This window comes from Balaenoptera acutorostrata, chromosome 16 (assembly GCF_949987535.1).
Source record: "Balaenoptera acutorostrata chromosome 16, mBalAcu1.1, whole genome shotgun sequence".
In the NCBI taxonomy this organism is placed as follows: domain Eukaryota; kingdom Metazoa; phylum Chordata; class Mammalia; order Artiodactyla; family Balaenopteridae; genus Balaenoptera; species Balaenoptera acutorostrata.
The window spans coordinates 31,733,779-31,755,036 of NC_080079.1; the positions used below are offsets into that span (position 1 = coordinate 31,733,779).

General features: G+C 35.2%; 1 protein-coding gene across 20 annotated transcripts in view; it reads right to left on the reverse strand.

The window, feature by feature from the left end:
* The window catches only part of LCOR (ligand dependent nuclear receptor corepressor), a 136,727-nt gene that overhangs the window by 21,215 nt on the left and 94,254 nt on the right, over positions 1-21,258 (reverse strand). For 17 of the 20 annotated variants that reach the window (XM_057530437.1, XM_057530432.1, XM_057530440.1 and 14 more), the window contains one exon: positions 19,889-19,982. The exons of 1 other annotated variant lie outside the window; for it this stretch is intronic. In XM_057530437.1, coding sequence (XP_057386420.1) covers positions 19,889-19,982 — 94 coding nt within the window. Of the gene's footprint in view, positions 1-7,744; positions 13,799-16,282; positions 17,288-19,888; positions 19,983-21,258 lie in introns of those variants that run through there. 2 more of the 20 variants (XM_057530447.1, XM_057530446.1) reach the window with 2 other exon arrangements.

Consider the following 21,258-nt stretch of genomic DNA (forward strand, 5'->3'; position numbering starts at 1 on the left):
TCACAGAATAGAAAGTGGCCTCTTAAAATTAGGCAGCTTAATACCTGATTTCCAGGTGGTTGAAATGCTAATTATCTAAATTTGGATTTAGACAGAATTTAGATGGATTTAGACAGAAAAAGATTTCAAAGTTGGGGTTAAGGAGAGATCAGAATTGTGGGTGATGGTGTGTTGGGGGTGGGTTCCAAATCCAAGATGTACCTGTAACTCTTCACCCTGTAAGAGTCCTCAGTGAGCCACTCTTGCTGATGGCAACATGGCATCTTGCTTAGGTGTGGAGTGGAAGAATAGTTGAGAACTACTGATTTAAAACAAAAGACATGCAATCCCTTTGTGATAGCTTTCTAAGTTTACTGTGCTCTTAACTAAGTTCAGTAAAAACAGGGCAGAACAGAGGTTCAAAAAATTATGAATTAATACTGTAAACTGGGGGAAAGGAGAAGTGCTTCAGAGGGTGCTTACTGGACATGAAGCCATAATTTGCTAGCTTTTCTGTATCTCATGGTTTAATAAAAGGCTATTATTTAGAGTAGATCTAAATATGATAGAAGCAGTTTAAGGCTTGTATATTGTATCTTCTGTTTCTTGTAAGCTTAGCTAGATTGTCAAATTTATTAAATTACAATAAAAAATATAATTATCAAGGAGATCCTTATGTTCACTCTTTAACGTATTTTCACCCTATAGCAAAGGTACCTGGGAAGCCGAAATATAATCAGAAAGTTACTTGGTGAGTCAGAAGTCAGAGCAAGGGGTCATTAAACACAGCAGTCCAATGCTTCCATCTCCTCTCTAGGAATGTAATAGGCTCACAAAACAGACACTTCTGTCAAACTATTTACTTCTGAAAAAATTTTTTTCCCTCTACCCAACTGATATTTGCTTCTATCATCCCAGGTAAGACTATGCATGCACGACCAAATTACATTACATTTGGCGTTAATTAATGTAAACAAAAGGAGGGAGGGTTCAGAGGCAGTGAAAGGGGATTTTGGACTGGATGGTGTAAAGTTTAAAAATGACAGTTCCTGGAAGTGGGGGAAGAAATATCCCTAAATGATATAACTAAATACTGATTTGATTTGATGAGAACACAAATCTAAATTATTAATCTAATGAGTATTATAACTAAGAATTCTTAGAAAACAGTTGGCCATAGACTTTAGAAAATACTACAGTAATTTCAGACAAAGAGGACAGACCTCTGCTCATGGTTGATTTGAAACTGCAGAAGTGTCTGTCCCTAGACCTAGACTCAATGAATTACTGAAACCAGATTAAAGAGCCATCTGATCTTAAAGTCATAGCTGACATTTTAGGTCAGGATACATGAGAGCTCATGACAAGTCAGTGAGTCTAGTCTATTTCATTTTTTGTTTTTCTATCTGTCAAGTAGGGGATTAAAATCTATGTTGTTCTTTGAGGGAAATTGCTCTTCAATTCCCTTTAAATGACCAGGACAATGATAGACGAAAAAAATACCACTGCTTAGGCAGGATATAGAGGCCCTCATTCCCCAAGTGAGAGAAAATGTACCATATCATGACATTCTCTTCAAGGGGGGAGGTGAAGGGAAAGAAACATTTGTCAAGGCCCAGCAGTGGCCAAGGACCGTGCACAGTTTCCCTGGAGTGGAACGGAGAGGAGTCAGTCCACACAAGATTTCCACTACAAGAGGAATGTATTTCTTTTGTAGTAATAATAATGACGATAATAATGATAACCTCAAAAACCCACACTACCACTTTGCAGGGCACTGTGTATGCAGATGGAGACCTAAAGGAGGCATGGGGAGCTGACACAAACAAACGGGAACCAAAAGAACATTTAAGAGTTCACATGACAGATCCCTGCAACACAAATGTTTTTCCCTCTCAAGAAATAAAGTGGTATGCTTTTTGACATATATTCCTAGTTTCTTTTTGGGTGAAAGGAAGAGGGGAAACTAGCAGATTACATGAATATCCAAATAAGCAGTTATCTAATAGTGTCCTGAGTCTTTTGTGATTTTTATGGGATCTTCTATACCTTAACTTTTCTCATGTTCTCTTGAGGTTCTGAATCTCCACTCTTGAAACCATACAAATCTGTGCCATAATCCTTAAAAGTGGCAAATTCTACTTTTGTTGTCATATAATAAACCACTTAAAATTGACACAATGACGGCACTCCTAAGTATTATATTAACTAATTATTTACAGGACCTAGACCACTTTGTAAAATGTAAAAGGGCTTAAAATTTAAAACGATTCCTAAGGTACCTTATACAAGATTTAATGTTATTTCTCACGTGTTCACCTCATGAATGTTAAAGGAGGTGTATATACTTTAGAATTTAAAGTACAGTAAGAAAACTATTTTTATGTCTACCATTCTCTCTGGGGTGCTCTTGGAATTAACAGTCCTTTTATAACCGTCCCTTATCCCACCTCTTTCTGGAAACACTCAAGGCTACTGTTGGAGATGTACTGGAGTGAGGGGAACTAAGCAGAATCATCTGTATATTCGAGGTTTATTTAGGAATATTGGAAGACAAAATATAAGCAAATGTATATGCATAGGTACACACACATGCACACAGAAATACTCAACTTAGGTACTTACTCTACCTCAATCCTTATCCTTAGTTTCACCACTTCTCTTGCTTCCACTATACTATGCAGTTCACCTATACTGATTCGACTTCCCTTGGAGAACACTATATTCTAAGCTCCCTGCCACTATTTCTCCTCATTTTACAGTTTGCTGCACATTACCCAGAACTGCCATCTTCCTAAAGCCCAAATATGATCTCGTCACTTCTTCTGCATAAAATTTCAGTCAATTTCCCACTGCTCACAGTCCCTCCTCCTTTAGCACCTTCTCCCTGTGGGCCGTGTTCTTTCTTTCTCACTATACTCTCATGGTTTGTGTCTATCTTTTATAAATAGCGCTTAAGCTGCACGGTAACAGCTGACGTGGCTACCCCCTCCATTGGATTGTGAACCTTTCTATAGGTCCAGGACTTTGGCCTTTTTAACGTGGTAGCTTCACTGCCTAAAAATTGGGGCTTAGTTCATTTCAGGCATAAGTAAGTGATGAATAAACTAACCAAATAAATTACTATGTAGTGAAAATAATTTTCCCAAGACACTTTTCAAGGGAATTGAAAAGGGCAGAGGTAACATTTTGACACGTAATCAGAAGGGAAAAGAAAAAGCTTTCAAAGAAAATGAATTCAAATCAAGGAGGGAAAGGAAGGGAATTTTGAAGGTCAGACAGTAAGAGTGTAGGCTCCTAACTGTAAGCACACAGGAGGTTGCTGGCACCAAAAAAACAAGGATGAAAAGGTATGGTTTACATAATGGCTTTCAGAACCCATTAGAATTTCTGACTGCAACCAAGAACAAGAAATACTTTTCACAAAGTAACTCAGTACACACATCACATCCTAGTTTGTATGTGTATGACAACACATAAGATTCAACAAAACAATATTTATCTGTATTATATGCTATGTACTCTGATTCTTTTTGCTTTTTAATTTCTTTTTAAAATGTTGGTTCGAACCCCCAAACTGATCTTACAACTTACTAGTAAGGTATAACTGGTTGATTAAGTTTGCAGAGCTGGTCTACACAGACTCACCAATTCCTAGCATCTCACGAGAGTCTGCTATCCTCGTTATTTTCTTCTTAGTCCATCTCTATCTAGCTAAAATTATACTACTAGGTTTTCCTGGGAAAAATGTCTCAAGTCATTTTAATAGACGCTGAAATGAACACCTCTAAACTGTGCTAGCCATGATCTGATTTATCTGTTTAAAATGCACAGAACTCCCATTTGGTAAGAGTGTAATTAGAATCTCATTAAACAGGCAATAGAGTCCCCAGATTCTTTCACTGGAAAACTAAACATTTGATGATTAAACACATAAGCACACACGCATCCCCACAATCCCACCTAGATCTTACATTGTGTTATACAAACTACCACCACATAAAAAGAAAAATCTACAGATTCAAAGCATGTAAAATTTCAACCTTGAAAATACAAAAAACTCTACACAATGGAAAGGAAAATCAGTTCTATAAATTCTTCTACTTTCCAAACAACTTTTATTCCACTTGATCTTTGAAAAGAAATAAAGAATGATTGATAAGTTTGATAATATTCCTCTCAAACAGGACCAAGAAATCAGAAAAGCAGCATTCCAGGTTTCAATTATAGTTCCAACATTTCTCTGTCTCTCATTTTATAGTTAAAACAAGATTGGCTGCCCAATATCCCAGTCTAATATATACTCACCTGCCTCACTTTCCAAGTTCTAATCAATATAAACAGCTTCCTCCACAACTTTCAATAGAATTTTCTCACTCTCACCTCTCACACTAAATTAACTCCTGCCAGGTGCTTTCATTCCTAGTTTTCATTTATTGAGCACTTGCAAAGAGCCTGGCATAGTGCTAAGTATTTTACATACAGAATCTCATTTAAGTCTCACAGCAAATCTATGAGGTGGGTCGCATAAACCCCTTTCACACGTAAGAAAGCTAAGGCTCAGAAAGGTTCAATAACTTGTCCAAGACCATGTACTAAGAAAGCAGAAGGGCTGGGATTTTAAGCCAGGCCCATCAAATTCTATCTCTTAAACTTGGGATATTCTCTACTCTTCTCTCTGTGCCCTACCTATTCACCTCTTCCAGCACTGAGTCAATAATGCTGATTTCTATTTAACAATGAAGTTTTAAATGCCTCAAATGTAATTTCTTTACTGGCAATTTCATAATACAGATTTAATTCTCTTCCTAAAAAGCAATGTAAGTTTATTCAAGAATGAAATTAGTTGATTTAATTAATAGCTAAGATTTAATTAGTTAAAAGTGAATCTAAAAGAAAAGTATTAGATTAAATCCCTCATTCTAAGTTGAGTCAAAGAGTGCCAAAGTGGTATAAGTATAAAGATAAGTATAATGGTTTGGAATCATGAGTATTAAGGGCAACTCATTATGTGAGGAGGGCGGGCAAGTCCCTTAAAGACCCCAAGGTCCTTATTTTTCATTTTAAAAATGAAAGATTAGGATGGGACCAACAGTGTTTAATCAGTGGGTTAATAAACCCACTATGGTCACAACAATGTGAATATACTTAACACTACTAAACCATACACTTGAAAATGTTTAAGTCTGTAAATTTTATGTCTTTTGACACAATTAGAAAGAGATTTGTTGAATAAATGAACTTAAAAAATGCAAACAAACAAAACAAAAAAACCTGTTACAATTTGAAAATATTTAACATGTTCAAACCTCACTCTTATAAACTGATCCAGGCATCTGTATTGTTAAAAGATTGATTTTGATTGAGACTGAGTATATCCAATGATCCCCAGAACTCTTTGTGCTCTAACATTCAAAGCAGAACTAGCCTGCACACAATCGAAACAGAAATTATGAATAACATACTTTAAAATTAATCAGAAAAAGTAACTGCTCAATATAATTTTTGCAAAAGCATTGTCACATTCATACAGTTCATAACAAAAACTTAACAAAATGGATTTGCTTTAAATAAGAGGCATCATTTTCCTTTAGAAAATGCTGCAAATGCAAAGATGAGACCTAAGGTTTATAAGAACTTATTATTTAATAAAGGGTCGCTACTATATTTCTCAATGTTTGAGCAGATATAGTTGGTGTATTTGTCACCCATTTAAATAGAAAGTTGCATTTTTAACAGACGCAGAGTTGAAATGGGGCCTAAAAGGCATTCAGGACAACGCTCACTTTACAGACAAAAAAAACAAGTGATCTTTCTAGTATACCAAGTTGCAAGAAATTTACATTACCAAATAATCCCTTATCACTCCAAACTGCTGATCAAATAAAAGTGGGCAAGAAAAGTACAATGAACATTTAAAAACTACCAGTCAATAAACAACAGTATTCTTACATGCCTATAAAAAGCTCCAGGCTCAATAAGATTTCATACTTATGAATTTTGATATACTTTTGCTTACTTCCACGCTGAACTCCAACGAAATCATGACAAACTATTCATTACATACCTATCAATCTTTTAAAATGTTTTGAGAACATTTCTTTTCCACTAACCTCTGAAAACAAGCCTGTCTACTCCACTTGTAAATGCAGTCTGATACTGACACTACCACTTCCCCCTAAACAGCAAAAAGTCCAACAACTTATAAGGTGAATATGACTAAAATTCTGTGTTAAAATGCTTACCATTTGAAAGCAAATGATGATAAAGTGGATTCTCTGAATACAAGAACAGTTCTCTCTTAATGTTACTTAATAAATACTTTGTTAAAAAAAGGTTTTCACTCATTTCAGCTACAAAATCTAACAACATATGACTTGGGTATATGTTTTTACATTTGAATACAAGTGCCTGGTGAGAGGAATTCACAGTCCTTGAGGAAAAAATAACAACTCCAGAACTAAGAAAGCAGATACCATTTTCCATTTTTTCCACTCCATTTCCCTTATGCAGTTTCCCTGATTCCTAAGAGTTCCTGAATTAATTCCAAAGTATCAGCAGAATCAGAGAACGAAATTTTGGATTAGAAGAAATAAGTCCTTTTTAAAAATCAGGTCATAATTGAAGAGCTAAGTATCAACATGAAAATAGGATCACTAAAATAAATTCATTGATGAGATGCTAGATTATAATCCGACTACAACTGACCTGGCCACCAGTTTAAAATGGATAATGACAAGAAACACGCAGTCATAGCTTTGTACAAAGAAATAATAATTAGGTTTCTAGAAAAATGTTCTATAGACACATGGCATAACTGAGTAAGGGGAACAAGTGAAGCCAAGGAAACAAGCCTGTAGTACCAGCAAGATTTCCGATTTTATAAACATCAGGCCAAAAGGCACTAAGTGCTAGCTAGGCAGCCAAAGAAATGAGACCAAAAAAAATTAACTGAAAGATAATCTAGACCAACTACCAACAATAACATCATTAAAAAATACAAAATTCCATTAGAAATGACTGGAAATCACTTCAACCAGCCTATATTACATGAATATCATGAGCTTGAAAAAGCAGCTTTCTAAAACATTTTGCTTATCATTTCTGATCTTTATCACTGTAATTCAGTTGTTCCTTCCTAACCACTTTACAACAGAAATCACTTTGTAATACAAAACTTTTCTTACACCCCGTTCCTAAAACCCACAATATAAATGTTGAGCAACATATATGCTGTTATCTGTCTGGTAAAAGGAAATACCAGCATCCTCCCAAGAATCAGAATTACTATAATAACCTTAATTGATTGACAGTGCTTTCACACTTATGCCTCAAGAAAAGAGCAAACAAAAATGAGTAAATCATTATTCTTTTTGGCAAGTAATCCCAGAATAGAGTTTTACTCTAAGAAGATTATGAAAAATTAAGTTCAGCAAGCAGGTATTATGAAAATGTCAATACATCTTGTTTAGCTGAAAATATTTAAAGTGAATAATCCAATGAAGAAAGCTGAGGTAAGGGGAGTATCAAATTAGTAGAGAGACAGGGTTACAAGGCAGTACTGAATCCAAATACTGAAGCACAATTTTGAAGCAGCAACTTCTAGTTATCTAAGGGATTTCATCTGGAAATAATTTATCACAAAAAATTACAAACTTTGATTACCAAAGTGCATTTATAGTGCACGTCAAAATCTTACCCCTTTTGTGGATTTGTAAAAAAAGCATTATAATCTTAAGAAGTAGAAACCAAGCTTTTAAAACAGTTTTCACAACAAAATTTATTAGAAGAATAGTGGTTTTGAAAAGTCTAGCATCCAGTGAGAACTACCATACACAACATTACAGCTGGGAATGTTTCTCCAAAATGTCATGGTCAAATAATACAATGGAACCATTAAATCTTACACATGCACGAAAGAACTAGCGCATTTGACATAGAATGCAAAAAAAAGGGGACCACATGGATTAAAATTTTAAGTACTCATCACATACATTAAGACACAGCTTATTTTTAGTCCAGTCAAAAATCAGAACTGCATTAAAAAATTTAATGTAGTGCAATCAAACCAAAAAACTTAAATTGTGATCATAAGTGCTCTACTACATAAATGTTGATCATAGCAAGGAACAAAAAGTTCAAATCACACAGTACAAAAAAAATCTGTAAATAAATATAAACTACAGTACAAGAGAAATATTAAATTATACAATTCCGTCAAACTGTAAACAGTATATTGAAATGAGGTCCATAAGAGTAAAGGGGGTTCCTGTTTTGTTGCATGACACTTGAACTTCTAGAAATCTGAAAGATGCCATTTTCCGTATCTTCAAAGGCTATGGGTTTTATATATGGAGAATTCCTTTTAGATGTAAGATATCAAATACTAAAGCAGAGGAATAATCTGTTTTGTTAACCACAGACAGTACTGCAGAAAACAAAAGGAGTTTTAAAGAATAAAGACCTCTAACAGACAAGTCTTAACATTAGAGATGCAAAGGGCTAAAATACTGGAATTAGAACTTCACATCAGAAGAAACTTGTCATTGAGGACTTCTAGGCTACAAAATATACTGACAAAATCGTCTGCTGATATGTAGTCCTAGACCTCTGCTAATTTTTTGACATTTACATACTCATGTTACAACACCAACTTTGGCAGAATCACTACTAATAAAATCAGAGCACTCCTGGCCCAACGGTTCCATCACAGTGGCCAGTGCACAGAATTCTCTAAAGACATTGCATAAACTAGAATGTAGAGGTCAGACACCCAAGGACCAGTGCTTGAATTTAGTAGTAGTATGGTGAAGAAGCAAGAGCCACATTGAGGAAGAACTGCATCTGTTATAGTTTACAGAAGCAGCAAGGAATGTCATTTAATTGTGCTGGCTATTAGTGGCATTTAAAAATATATAGTTTAACTGTGTGTGTATGTGTATGTGTTGCATGTGCTGGCTATACATTTATGCACATTTTGTCTTTTTAAATACACCGTTAACAGGAACCCCCATATTATCTGCTCAGTAGTAATAACTGAATATATAGAATGCCACTATAAGAGTGTGAGGCACCGTGTGCTGGAGAGTTATATGCAGCTTTAAAATCTGTTTGGCTGAGTTATACCTGGATACCTGAACTGAGTTTTTAAGTTGACATTCATCAAGGATGTGCTACCAGCACGTCAAAATAAAAGCAAAACAGAAAAATACAAGTCACTGTTAGGTTTAAGAATAGCATCAAAGTACCTGAATTGAGTGAGAATAGTGTGTAAACTGTCCCTGAGGGTTTTTAAACAGTGTGTACAAGTCGGATTCCTAAGAACATTAGCTATATTTAACAGTGTGGACTGATAAAATACCAATGTTTGACAGTTTAAAGTGGAGGTTATAAAGAATTATACGCAAACACTCCGAATGTATAGTTTATACGTTTCTTCTCAAAGCAGCAACAAGCTGCTGTAAAGTATACATCCCATCAGAACAAGCAACATGTGGGAGTCAGATAAAGGTTTCTATCTTAGTCTGGTTTTCTGACAGCACAGCATATCAATATCCAATGACTATATCTTTCCTAGATCAGAATGTAACTATAATTTTGACTAGCAATATAGGATTAGACTTTTAATCAAACACTTTGCTATTACATACTAAAATTCCTTAAACTTACTAATGCTGGTATACTAACCTAATTATCCCCCCCTTCATTTTAGAAATATACCCTTCCACAACTTAAAAACATTAAGATCCATTTTCAGTCCTCTGATGTAAAAAGCATGTCAGTGAATTAATATTAAAAATTTACACAGTAAAAAGGCTTGAATTTCAGCCAAAGATTCTAAATACTGCTCATTCCCTGAAGACTTGAAGGGAGAGAGAATCCCTACCCATTTTCCTAGTGATTTATTTTTCTAAAACTGTCTGACACAATTTTTCATTTTGGGGAACTTCCCCCTCACCTCCTCTCAAATTCCAAATTCTTAGCCTGAAATGCTTAATGAAATGGGGAAAATGAGGCAATCACTTGGAATTGCTTGAAAGGTACAAAATGTTAGTCTTTTTAAAAAATAAGACAAGAATTATTCATATAAATGTGATCTGACCCCGTCATGGTCATGGTAGTATGTAGTATGTTTTATATTTTAAAATAATCACCCTAAAACTTACAGTACCTAAGACTCTGAAGATAAATTAAGACTTTAGTGTTGTAACAGAAAAAGTGCTGAATTATCCCTTTTCTAGTACTTTAAACATTTCAGACAAGTGCTTTCCTAGTGACAGTAAAGTTTACTATATACCCTTCCACCAAGCAGGAAACAAAGTCACCTGGATGAAACAAAAGACTTTTAGGAGTGTAGCACCGGGTATTTACCAAATAACAGATGTTGTTCAACTCATTCTGAGGGGCTAAAAATATTCTAGATTGAAATTCTATTTGGCTATTGTATATTAAAAATCCCTGCCCTACTGTGTCAGTGTCCTGTGTCCAACCCTCCCACCCCCCTCCCCCAGTCCCCTTACACACTATCCACTGAGAATCTAATCTCTAAAGAGATTATTTTAAAATTTACGTTTTCAGGACATACCTGAGAAAGGGTGCAATTATGCAGAACTAGGAACCCAAGACTGCACTAATACTGGTTACAGGTTCATAAATTCTTTCCCAAGACAAATCTAAAAAGTCTAAGAGGTATGGATCTTCAAATATGTCTTACTGCTTTAGATTTTTTTGGTATGTGTGTAGGGTCATTTCCAGTGTTGAAAAGATCATCTTGAGCCTGTTCAATGACAGTTCAAGATGGGGTAAAGAGTTTAATTCCATATTCAAACAGTAAAGATTAAATATTATGATTATAATATTTGCTACATCCAATAAATTTATGATTAACTAAAAGTGCTTGCTTTTCGGCTTTAATTGATATAGCTATAAATGAACTGGAAACCTTAAAATTACCCTCCTAATAGTTGCAGAATTAACTCATATTTTATTGTTTGTCAAGCCAACATTAATTTGCCTTTATTCTCACTTTTCAAACAACCTAAGATTTTTCTGACTATCAAATGAAGGTGGCCCAACTTTACCATGTTATCTATCCTGCGACTCATTTTTAGTATTGTAGGGCAGAATCCTTAGCTTTTCCTGATCTACATACTTTCCCCATCCTACTTCCCAACTCCCTCCTCCAATCTCCTTCATAACACTTAGGGCACACAGCTACAGGGATAATGTCTGCTTCTTTAAAAGGCAACTGCGAGTTTATTTGGGAATAAGAGAGAATATGCAAAGAATTTCCTCTATTTTCCCTTCAGTCACCATGTTCACAAATCCTACTTAAGTCTCAAGGACAGAATGTATCCAAAAAAAACCTAAGAAGACTTTGGAGGTCTGCATTCCTTGTACCACGATTATACTTTTTTCCTTTTCAGTAGAGCTTGAAAGCAATTAGATTAAAAAAAAATCCCTATATAGCTTAATAAAGTTTCCAAATGGGCTGTTTGGTTGAAGCCATTAAGTTAGTAACACTGGCTTGACCGTAGTATTAATGAAGACCTAATTATAATGGAAAGGTAACAAGGAAAACAATCTTTGCTATCTTCATGAAGGTCAAAAGTTAACCTGTAACTTTTAATGTCTCCTATAAAAGACTAAGTGGAACAATTCAGTCTATTGCCATATTCCATCACCAATGACAGCAACCTGAATATATATATATCAGAAAAGGATGGTTCACATGAAAATAACCTCTGGCATTTAGTTAAAGAAAGAATAATTTCAAAAGCAAAATATGTAGTTTCAAAGTTAAATCTACAGGGATAATAGCTGTTAAGAAAATGACACTGAGCTCTCATATCTGCCGTAACTACTCAAAATAATTTCAGGTTCTGACATTGGGCTGACTCAATAATTTGTTTTATAAAAATAACTGAATCCAAGCTTCACTATTATGGGTCAATGAAATATAAGAGACTCACAAAGGCTTAGAACCAAGCCTCGCACCATGTGCTTACTTGGGGCAGGGGGAGAACACACAGCTCACTAGCAGCTCCAAGGCTGCTACGTACTGCCTAATGACAGAAGGTAGTTATGATATGGGCCTTTGCAGGTAGTCATTTTTAGTTTAATTTACAGTTCTCTCCAGAAAATTGGGAACTAAACTTCTCATTGTGCCTTACTGTTTTACTATGTGATCCCATATAGCTCATCTTATATATAGCTCAGGTAAAATGTTGGGGAATGGAAATGCCAATTGGTTGAGGTAATGGTTTATATAAGATAACCAGAGTTCTAAAAGCACTTCAATATTGTAAAGTAAAAGTGTACCAAATAAAGCTAATACACACTTCACACTTGTTGAGCTTGCTCACCAGAACTGAACAGTAATTAACTTCACTTAAGGACCCCTATTATCACACAAAGCCTTACTCATATCCATGATCTGCTGCAGCAAAGGTTTATCAAGCAACATCTAAACTTCAGAATAACAACAAACTTAACATTAAAAAGTATTATACACAAATATAAATTATTTTTCCTGAAAGAGAGACCTTGTCCTTCATGGTATTTGGGGAACAGAATAAAGTGTATAGCTCATCACAAACACAGTTCAGTCACCTGTAAGCCTACTAAACAAAGTAATATAATACAATACATTACTGTCAAGCTTGATGACTGTTTCAAAAGTGAGAAAGCTAATGGTAAAAATACCAACTAGATATCCTTCCACGGAATTAGTGTTTTTGATTTTATAGTGCCATAGCTTATCTACTCTACATCTATGTTCTCTCATAAAAAAATGTAGGAGTTGATTTTAAATACATTATCTCCTAATATTATTTTGAGTCATATCATATAGTTGGAGTAATGTCATCATCCGCCTACTGGAAAATGAAAGGAGAAAAGGCTTTTGTGACAAAGATAGCTGTGAACTATACTTTCCCATACCATAAAAATGGTCAGCTGTTGTTTGGGCCATGCAAAACTCTGATTAGCAGAAATTAAGCATGCGAATAGACCAATCTCTATTACACATTTATGAGGATGTTCCCAAACTAGAATATCTACACTGAAAGTGCCAATTCAGAATAGTGGCAAATCAAGAGGGAAATCAAATATTACGGGATCACTGCGGCACCAAGACTGACATGACAGCCAGCCACGTGATGAGCCACGTCCAAGAAACACATGGTGTAATGGAACTCTGAACACAAAATTTAACATTAAAAGTGCACCTGAATATTACAAACTAACTTTACAAAACCTACAATAAGGTAAAATATATATCTTTTGAAATATTCAGCAGCTTTCTGTATTTTTTTAATTTTTTTTTTTTTTTTTTTTGGAGAGGCTCATGAAATTTAAAAGGGACCACTATCTAATTTCAACCATGCTTCACAAAACAATAATGGCTATTTTATATTGCAGTTACCAGTGTAATGCAATTAGTGCTTTAAAATAATCTACACTCAAAAAGAAAGAGACCGACCGACCTTTGGAGGAAATATGCTTATTCAAAAGCTTCTTGGAAAAGAAAATTTACCTGAATATCAAGTCATGACTGATCTCAAGTGTAATGTTTAAAAGCTTCACAGACATGAATATTACAATCTTCAGGTCTCAGGACTTTTAATCTGAGAAAGTTTAGAGTTTGGTTTGTTTTTTAAATTCACTTTCTAACCAAAACAAATAATAGAAGTACTCAAATTTTCACTATTTACAACTCTCAGCCTACAATCTGAAATGACACAATACAAGTTCTCTTATTTAAACTGCAGCATTAAAGGGTAGGCACACCATTCTTCTGCTGCTCGATTGTCATCCACTGAAACACACATAGAAAATATTTATGTTAGTAAAATGATCACTCCATGTACACTACAATGACAAAATTTACATAACTCAACTCATACATCACTTTAGAGACTACCACACAGGATTAAAACCTCTCTGAACAGTAAAACTCTACAAAAGTTGAACTTTTAGGGCCAGATTTTTAAATGGGCCTTTAATGATGCCTTTCTGAGGGGATAAAAACAAGCACAAATTAATTGCTCAAAGGACCTTTCTGCAGCAATCTTGGGCTACCGAATAGCCCCAAACATCATGCAAAAAGGTACCATGGCTGCAATTAATTGTGTGTGACAAACCGAGTGTGGTACAAAGGAGGTGTTCCTTCATAAGCTTAGTCCTTTGCTTTCAGCAAAATTTCTACAACTTCCTTAAACTGCAGATGAAAACCATACATTTCAGTAAGTATTTTTTATTGCAACTTCCAGCTAGGCTAGAAAATACTGCAGAGTCATACACTGCTCTGAACCCAAACTGCTTTTTCTGTTGAGAAGACTAGAAAGCTAAGAGGAAACAGGCTCAGTCATCCACTGATTAAACTGCTACACAAAATAACCAAACCAAAAGAGGAACCCAAGCCCAGGCTATGTCAAGAATGTGTGTACTTTAATAACAGCAATGGTGTGCCTAACCTTTGAACACACAGGTTGCTGAGGGAAAACTATCCTTAACCTAATTAACTGCTCCAAAGTTTCCAGGCAAGAATTTACGCCTTGGGAATATCTGGACCTACTTCTCAAACTCTCAGTATCCATCAGAAATCGTCAACCTCAATTTAACGCTCCAAGTTTTGATTTTATTTTACACAAAAACTCCAGTGATTTTTTTGTTTGTTTTTGGTTAAGCATTTAGAAGGGGCTGACCACCTTTCTCAGCAGATTAGAATATAGGGTGTATGTGGGGTGGATTTTGTTTTGCACAAAGAATAATTTTAATTTGGTCACAATACAAAATTAAATTTCATGGGCTTTATTTACCTGTTATTCTTGCAAAAAAGCTGTAGAAAATAAACATTCCAAACCTTATCACTGTAATTTTAAAAGCCCATCTCAAAAAAAACCTTAGGTGTTCTTTAAGGAGTGCTTATACAAAACACAATCTGAAAGGTCCTGAACTGTGTGCTAAACAACCATAAAAATCAGCTAAATACCAGAAAAAGTTAAGAAGGATGGTATGTAGGATGCCAAAAAATAAAAAAATAAAAAGAAAGGAAAAAAGAGTTCAAAGCAACAAATAAAACTAAAAAAACAACCCTGCCCCCTTGTACTAGTATCTGAATTAGTTAAAAAAGAATTGCTAAGGAGCTTGACTTCTGATTGAATTATTGTTAGAACTGAAATGCAACCTAAATCATTTTAGGTTACCTTGGGGTTGTGTTCTTTCTCTCACCACAAACATGGATTCTTCACTTATGTGGATATTTGAGCAGATTACTGAGGCTGTAAAATCTAGATACCACTTTTGCAATATTATAATTACTCACACACATTTCCCCCCTATTCCTCCCATCCCCCCAATAAACAGATCTTAAATATTTTAAAATAGTTGCTGCAACTGACATTTAGTTGTTAGTTAGCACATGATCAAATCTGTAAAAGGATTTAAGAATACAAAGAAACTTAATTTGCTAAAATGAGGCATCCTCTATTGTTTTATGTAATGTACCCTGACTGCTCCTGAGTAAGAACGGAGCTCGTCCTCCATGAGATAAGGCTATATCCTCACTTGTTGGTGAGACCAAATTCTACCCTTAGAAAATCCCAAATGAAATAACAGCAAAGGTAGTGTTACAACGTAATTAACTGAAACATTTCTGAAGGTAGTGTGTGCACATTTTCCACCTCCTTCTCCCCCCTGGGTGAGCACTAAATAGATTGCTAATTTGTTAAGTAAACTTAATAGTGAGAAGGAAATCATAAAATGTTAATTGACCCAAATAATTATTTATCATTGAATAGCCAAATTTCTTAAATTCAAAAGTTCATTGTTCTTGGTTTCTTTAGTTTAACCCTTAAATTAGTTGAATCTCAGAAGAAAAAAATGTGAATAATTTTATAAGATGGCTTTCCAATTTGCAATGATAAAGCTCCCAATATGAAAGAGGTGGTTTCTAAAAGGGGGCTTTTTTCTTTTCTTTTCTTTTCTTTTAAATAAAGGCAAATATAACTTAAGAAAAAAAAAAAAGAAAGAAAAGCATGCAGGCTCTACAGGCAAGGAGTCCACTTCCATGTATCTGTTCTCTGTGAGGTAACTCAATTCTCTTTTGTAGAGAAACATGCAAAAGGCCAAACAATATCCCGAGCCATACTGCACACAAAAATTTTAAAATATGCAACATTCAGAATGCACCTTTCACCCCTGTACACACAAGTCAATGCAAAATCTGCAAAGAAACAAGTGTCACAGTAAATGAAGTTAGGTGCAAGCAATGACAGCTGAACAATGCAGTAGTGCTCACCCAGTTTGTACAGTAATTGGCACTCTACAGTATTCCTACTCATTTTTTGATTCATTTGCACTTTGTGCTGCCTCTCCCTGGGGATCTAATTCAATCTTTACAGAAACATCTGGCCCCTCCGACCTCATTAACTTCATCTTTTTCTTTGGAGGGTTTTTCAAAGTGCCCAGCCTCTCCTTTACTTTGTACTCCAGTGTACTGTGGGGAATCCCATAAATACTCTGAGCTTTGGAAACACTCATTTTTCCACTCATAACCACTGAGATTGCTTCCTCCAGTATCTCACTGTTGTACTGTCTGTAACGCCCTCTTTTCTTCCGAGGCTGCTTGGAGCCAGGATCTCCTTCTTGATCCGATGTGGGATATGGCTGTCCAGAGGTAGACTGCTCAGCATCTGAGCCCCAAGAATCGGGTCCAGCATCTAACATGCTTTTTCTATTTTGTTTTGGAAGAATAGCCCTTAATTTTTTACTAAGCGCGCTCTCCGTTTGTGAACCCATTACCAAAGAGCTATAGCTGTACTGATCACCAGTGCGATTTTCCCAAGAAAGATCCATTCCTCGAACTTGTGGTATCTTTAAATCTACAGGAGATGAATGGCTCACATCCTTTTTCCCATCTTGTTTTGCTTGAAGTGCCATTTTTGGAAAGGCAGAGTTTTCTGCAAGAAAAGGAAGGTCACTGATGTTGTTGAGTGCACCATTTCCCCTGAACTTCATACGGCTGAGGTTGAACTCATAATGTGGTTTTGCCCAAGAGGCTTCCCTGGATAATATTAAGTGTTGTCCATGATTCTGTAATCCAGATGGTCCAAGGCTGGCAGCTGTGGACAATTGGTTTCTGCTCAGTAGTTCTTCACTAATCTGCAGGGATCGAGCCAGTGGAACTTTGAGTGATGTGGAGTGTCCAAAACCTTCCCTGGTTCCATCCTGTAAGCTTCTTGGAGGTACCCCATCACCACTCCGAAGTCCGTCTGGGCGGTACTGGCTGGGTCTCCCAGGTCGCCTAATTGGATGGAAGGAAACTGATGTGAGCAGGACTTGCACAGGTAGGGAGGGATGGGTGAGGGGACCACTCCTTTATTAGAAGGCCTTGCTTGGGTAACATCACTTTGTGTTATTTATTTATTTTCTCTAAAATTTAAAAAAAATGGTCTCGGCAGTTAGTTTTAAACTTGTTCACAAAAACAAAAACAAAAACAAAAAACAAAAAAACAAAAAGAAAAAAACCAGGAGCTTTTGGGCAAAGAAAAATTAAACCTGTCAGCTGGTCTCTGGTTGGGTTCACAAATATTCGGAGAAAAAGTTTCGCGCAACTGTCTGAAAATAGCACCTTAATTATTAATTACAAAGTAATCATCAAGTCTCCGTAGATCTACAAAGAATTGTGTTACCAACGTGACGTTACCACTAAACAAGTACAGTAATAAAAGAGTAAGCCAAATAATTTATTTTAATGCAACATAATTCAACATTCATGACAACCAGCTATAAAACTGGAACAATTTACATTGGTGGAACCCATAGATAATTGCTCATTTATCCCACAAACAAGTTGATGTTCTTATCAAAAATCAAACAATTCCAAATGACATTTCTTATTTTGCTTGGGAAAAAAAAACCCATGACTACCAGCCCCATGGGGGGGGAACCCCAAATCAAAACAAAACAAAATACCCATTGAATTATAACTTACCACACTTCTTCATTTTAAAACACCATTAGTTGCAGATACATAAGTACCACTGATTTTCCATTTGAAATAATCCAAGCTTTAAAGAAACTACCCTTTATTTCCCCCAAAACTTTGTTCCTTAAAGTCTACGCAAAGTAATTATTGTCAGAGGTATATAAACAATTTTTTAGCATTTTTCTTTAGTTAAAAAAAACTCTTCTTCTTAAAATACCAAACATTAATTTAAAAATTTTAAGTGGACAGCTTTCAAATAATGTTTAAAAAAATCAACTACTTACACAAAGTTAATTCATAAGGTTTTCATTTTTACAATAGAGAAAGATTATCAATGATAAAACTGGCAACTGGTAAAGCATGCCCAAGGGGAATAATTACATTAACTAGGCACAAAAGTGGAACTCTGCAGAAATAACGGTAAACCAGCTATGTTCTCCAAAAGTCTACAGGGACTCTGACGTTACCAGTAAATAACACATAACAATTCAGCTAAAAGATGGGCAGTACTGCCGGTGCTTTTGTCTTCCAGAAAACACTACCACAATAAAAACATTTACTTTCCATTCAGAGGGACAAACACAGCAATTTCAACAATATAATACACAGACCTGGTGGCCAAGTTTAAAGTGAATCTTAAGCAAGGGATGCATTTATGCAAACAGCACTTAGGCTTCTCTTACATGTGTCCTTAATTACATAACTCAAGTTTTTTGACATGTAAATGGAACCAAATGATTTGGGACCATGATGACTTAGATCTGTATTTAGTATGAACTACAGTGAAAAAAAAAGGGCTTAAGATAAAATGGTCAGTAAACTATGCAAAATGGATTAAATTAATATGTTATTTTTAGACTGAATAAAGGAGGAGAGAAAAAGGAAGATGATGAAATTTTAGAGAAAATAAAGGGAGCATTTCAGAAGTCAGTAAAGGAATCCTTCAATTTGAAGGTAATTAAGAATAAGTTGAAAAAGGTTAGTCCATTTAGTGTCTGCTTACTCCTTTGGTATCTAAACATCTTCCCCATGTTGATATTCTAAAAGTTAAATAAACCTAAATATTAACTAACTTACCAAACTTATGTTTCATATCTAGATGAAGCTTATTTTTGGTCATAACACAGTTTTATGGAAATGCCTTCCCAATATGGCATCTAAGCATCTTCATTAATACCTGACCATTTAAAATGGCTACTATGTACACACAGAGGGAGAATTAGACAATTCTTACATCATAAAATTAGGTGGTGAGAAAATTCACTTTAGTCTGCTAATCGTTATCAAAACTGAGCACGTAATAATGTCTTGGCAGCCTAAGATGGTTATCTATCAACATCTACAACCGTTCTTATCTAATTAAAAACAAAAAATACACACAATTAATTTTCTGAACTGCCACACAGAATTAAAACTGCAGTTCAAATCAACAAACCAAACCAAACCAAACCAAACCAAACCAAACCAAACCAAACCAAACCAAACCAAACCGAACAAGAAAAAAACGAACAGCCCCCATACTCCATTAGAGATACCAAGTTAAATATTGGAGCCCAATTTTCATTCAACAACCTCAGCACACAAAATACTGCCTTTACATGTGAACTCTGGAACTATTTAGGTTGGGTTTCACACTCCCAAACACTCAACAACAAAAAGTCCAAAGACGTTCTTGCCATATTCCTGATTATTTACTATTTGTACTAAACTGGCAAAACTGATCTATATTTGCCAATTCTAGATTTCAGATTGTGCTTTTTACTTGATTGATAGACTAAAAGTAATTTTACTAAAGGCCCACCTATAACAGTGTTATTCTAAAGGATCAAGTTTTAAAACATACAGGGGAGATTGGCATCAATCTTTGATAAACTGTCCCCTATAAAACTGTGGAAGGCCACAAGTATTTTCCCTTACCCGTTCCCTTGAGTACTGGAGCAACCTGGAGAGTGGCTCAGGGAAGTGCTGCCAGCACATGGACTTTTCTTAGTGGACAGATCAAGTACACCGTCTGTAGAGACACAAAGAAACACCTGAGGATATTAAAAACTGGGAGCAAATATGAACTGAATAGGCTAAAAATGTCAAAGCAGTAGGCTTAGTCAACTAAACAGATAAAACTAGCCATATATTTTGAGTTACGAAACCAACTTATTAATAGAATCAGGATATTTTTCCTCCTGAAGTGACATAAATTTAGCAAAGTTTGTTGTATCTCATATATCCAAGGGTTAAATATTTCATTAATAGGGCAAAAGAAAAGGTAAAGCATTAACACTAAAGATGTTAAGATATAGTGAGATATTAGAAATAGCAGTTTACACAGTATGAGGTTCTGCAATGGAACTATGAGACGTCATTTTCTAAATTTACCTTGATCAAAGTATATGAGTTTAATGCCACAATGTCATATGAATTATAAAACCAAATTTCTCAAGAGCTAAGTCTACCTGAAACACCAGGAGTATATAAAAGTTAGATTTGGAAAAATTTAAATACAAAAGTCATTTTAAAAACAGGTTTATACGGTTATAGTAAACATATATAACTGTACAAAATAATATGTAAGATGAACCAGTTGTTAACTGTTTATAATTTGCATGTATCCTAATCACTCTTCGCACACATCTGCAAAACTTGTGTATTTGGAGTCAATCTTTTGGGAAAAATCAGCAGAGATTCAAAATTTACTTGCTGATATTTATAAAGGCAAGGTTTTTCGATGAATAAGCTATTATAAATTGATGGGCAAAGTTTAAGGAAAGAAAGAAGAATGAAACAGTCTTGATACTGATGGGAGCCTCGGGGGATAACCATTTTCTTTTACTGATGCTAGACCAAATCACAAATTCATGTTATTAGAACATAAAATTAGAAGACTTTATTCTCCCCCAAAGACTTTTTTCCCCTCATAGACATGTCTAGAAAAGAAAACTCATAGTCTGAATAACTTTTAAAGCTGCCATTCTGTCCAAAATTAACAGAGAAGAAAGATAATACTCAATGCCTCTGATTTTCAGTTGGCCAGCCGAGATGCCTGCTATCTAATTATGTTAAAAATCACCTCAATATAGAACCCACTTGGGACTTGTATCTGAGGACACTGTAACTCCCTATTTCAGGCAGTTAGAAATAAATATGCAACTGAATTTATAAACCAAAAAAAGCCCACAACTCATACACAGTGTTGTCCTTTACAGTCACTAATATTTCTAAAAACGTAATTATAATCTTATAGAACCAAGTATCCCATTAGCCATCTAACCCAATTAGATACCTAACAAGCA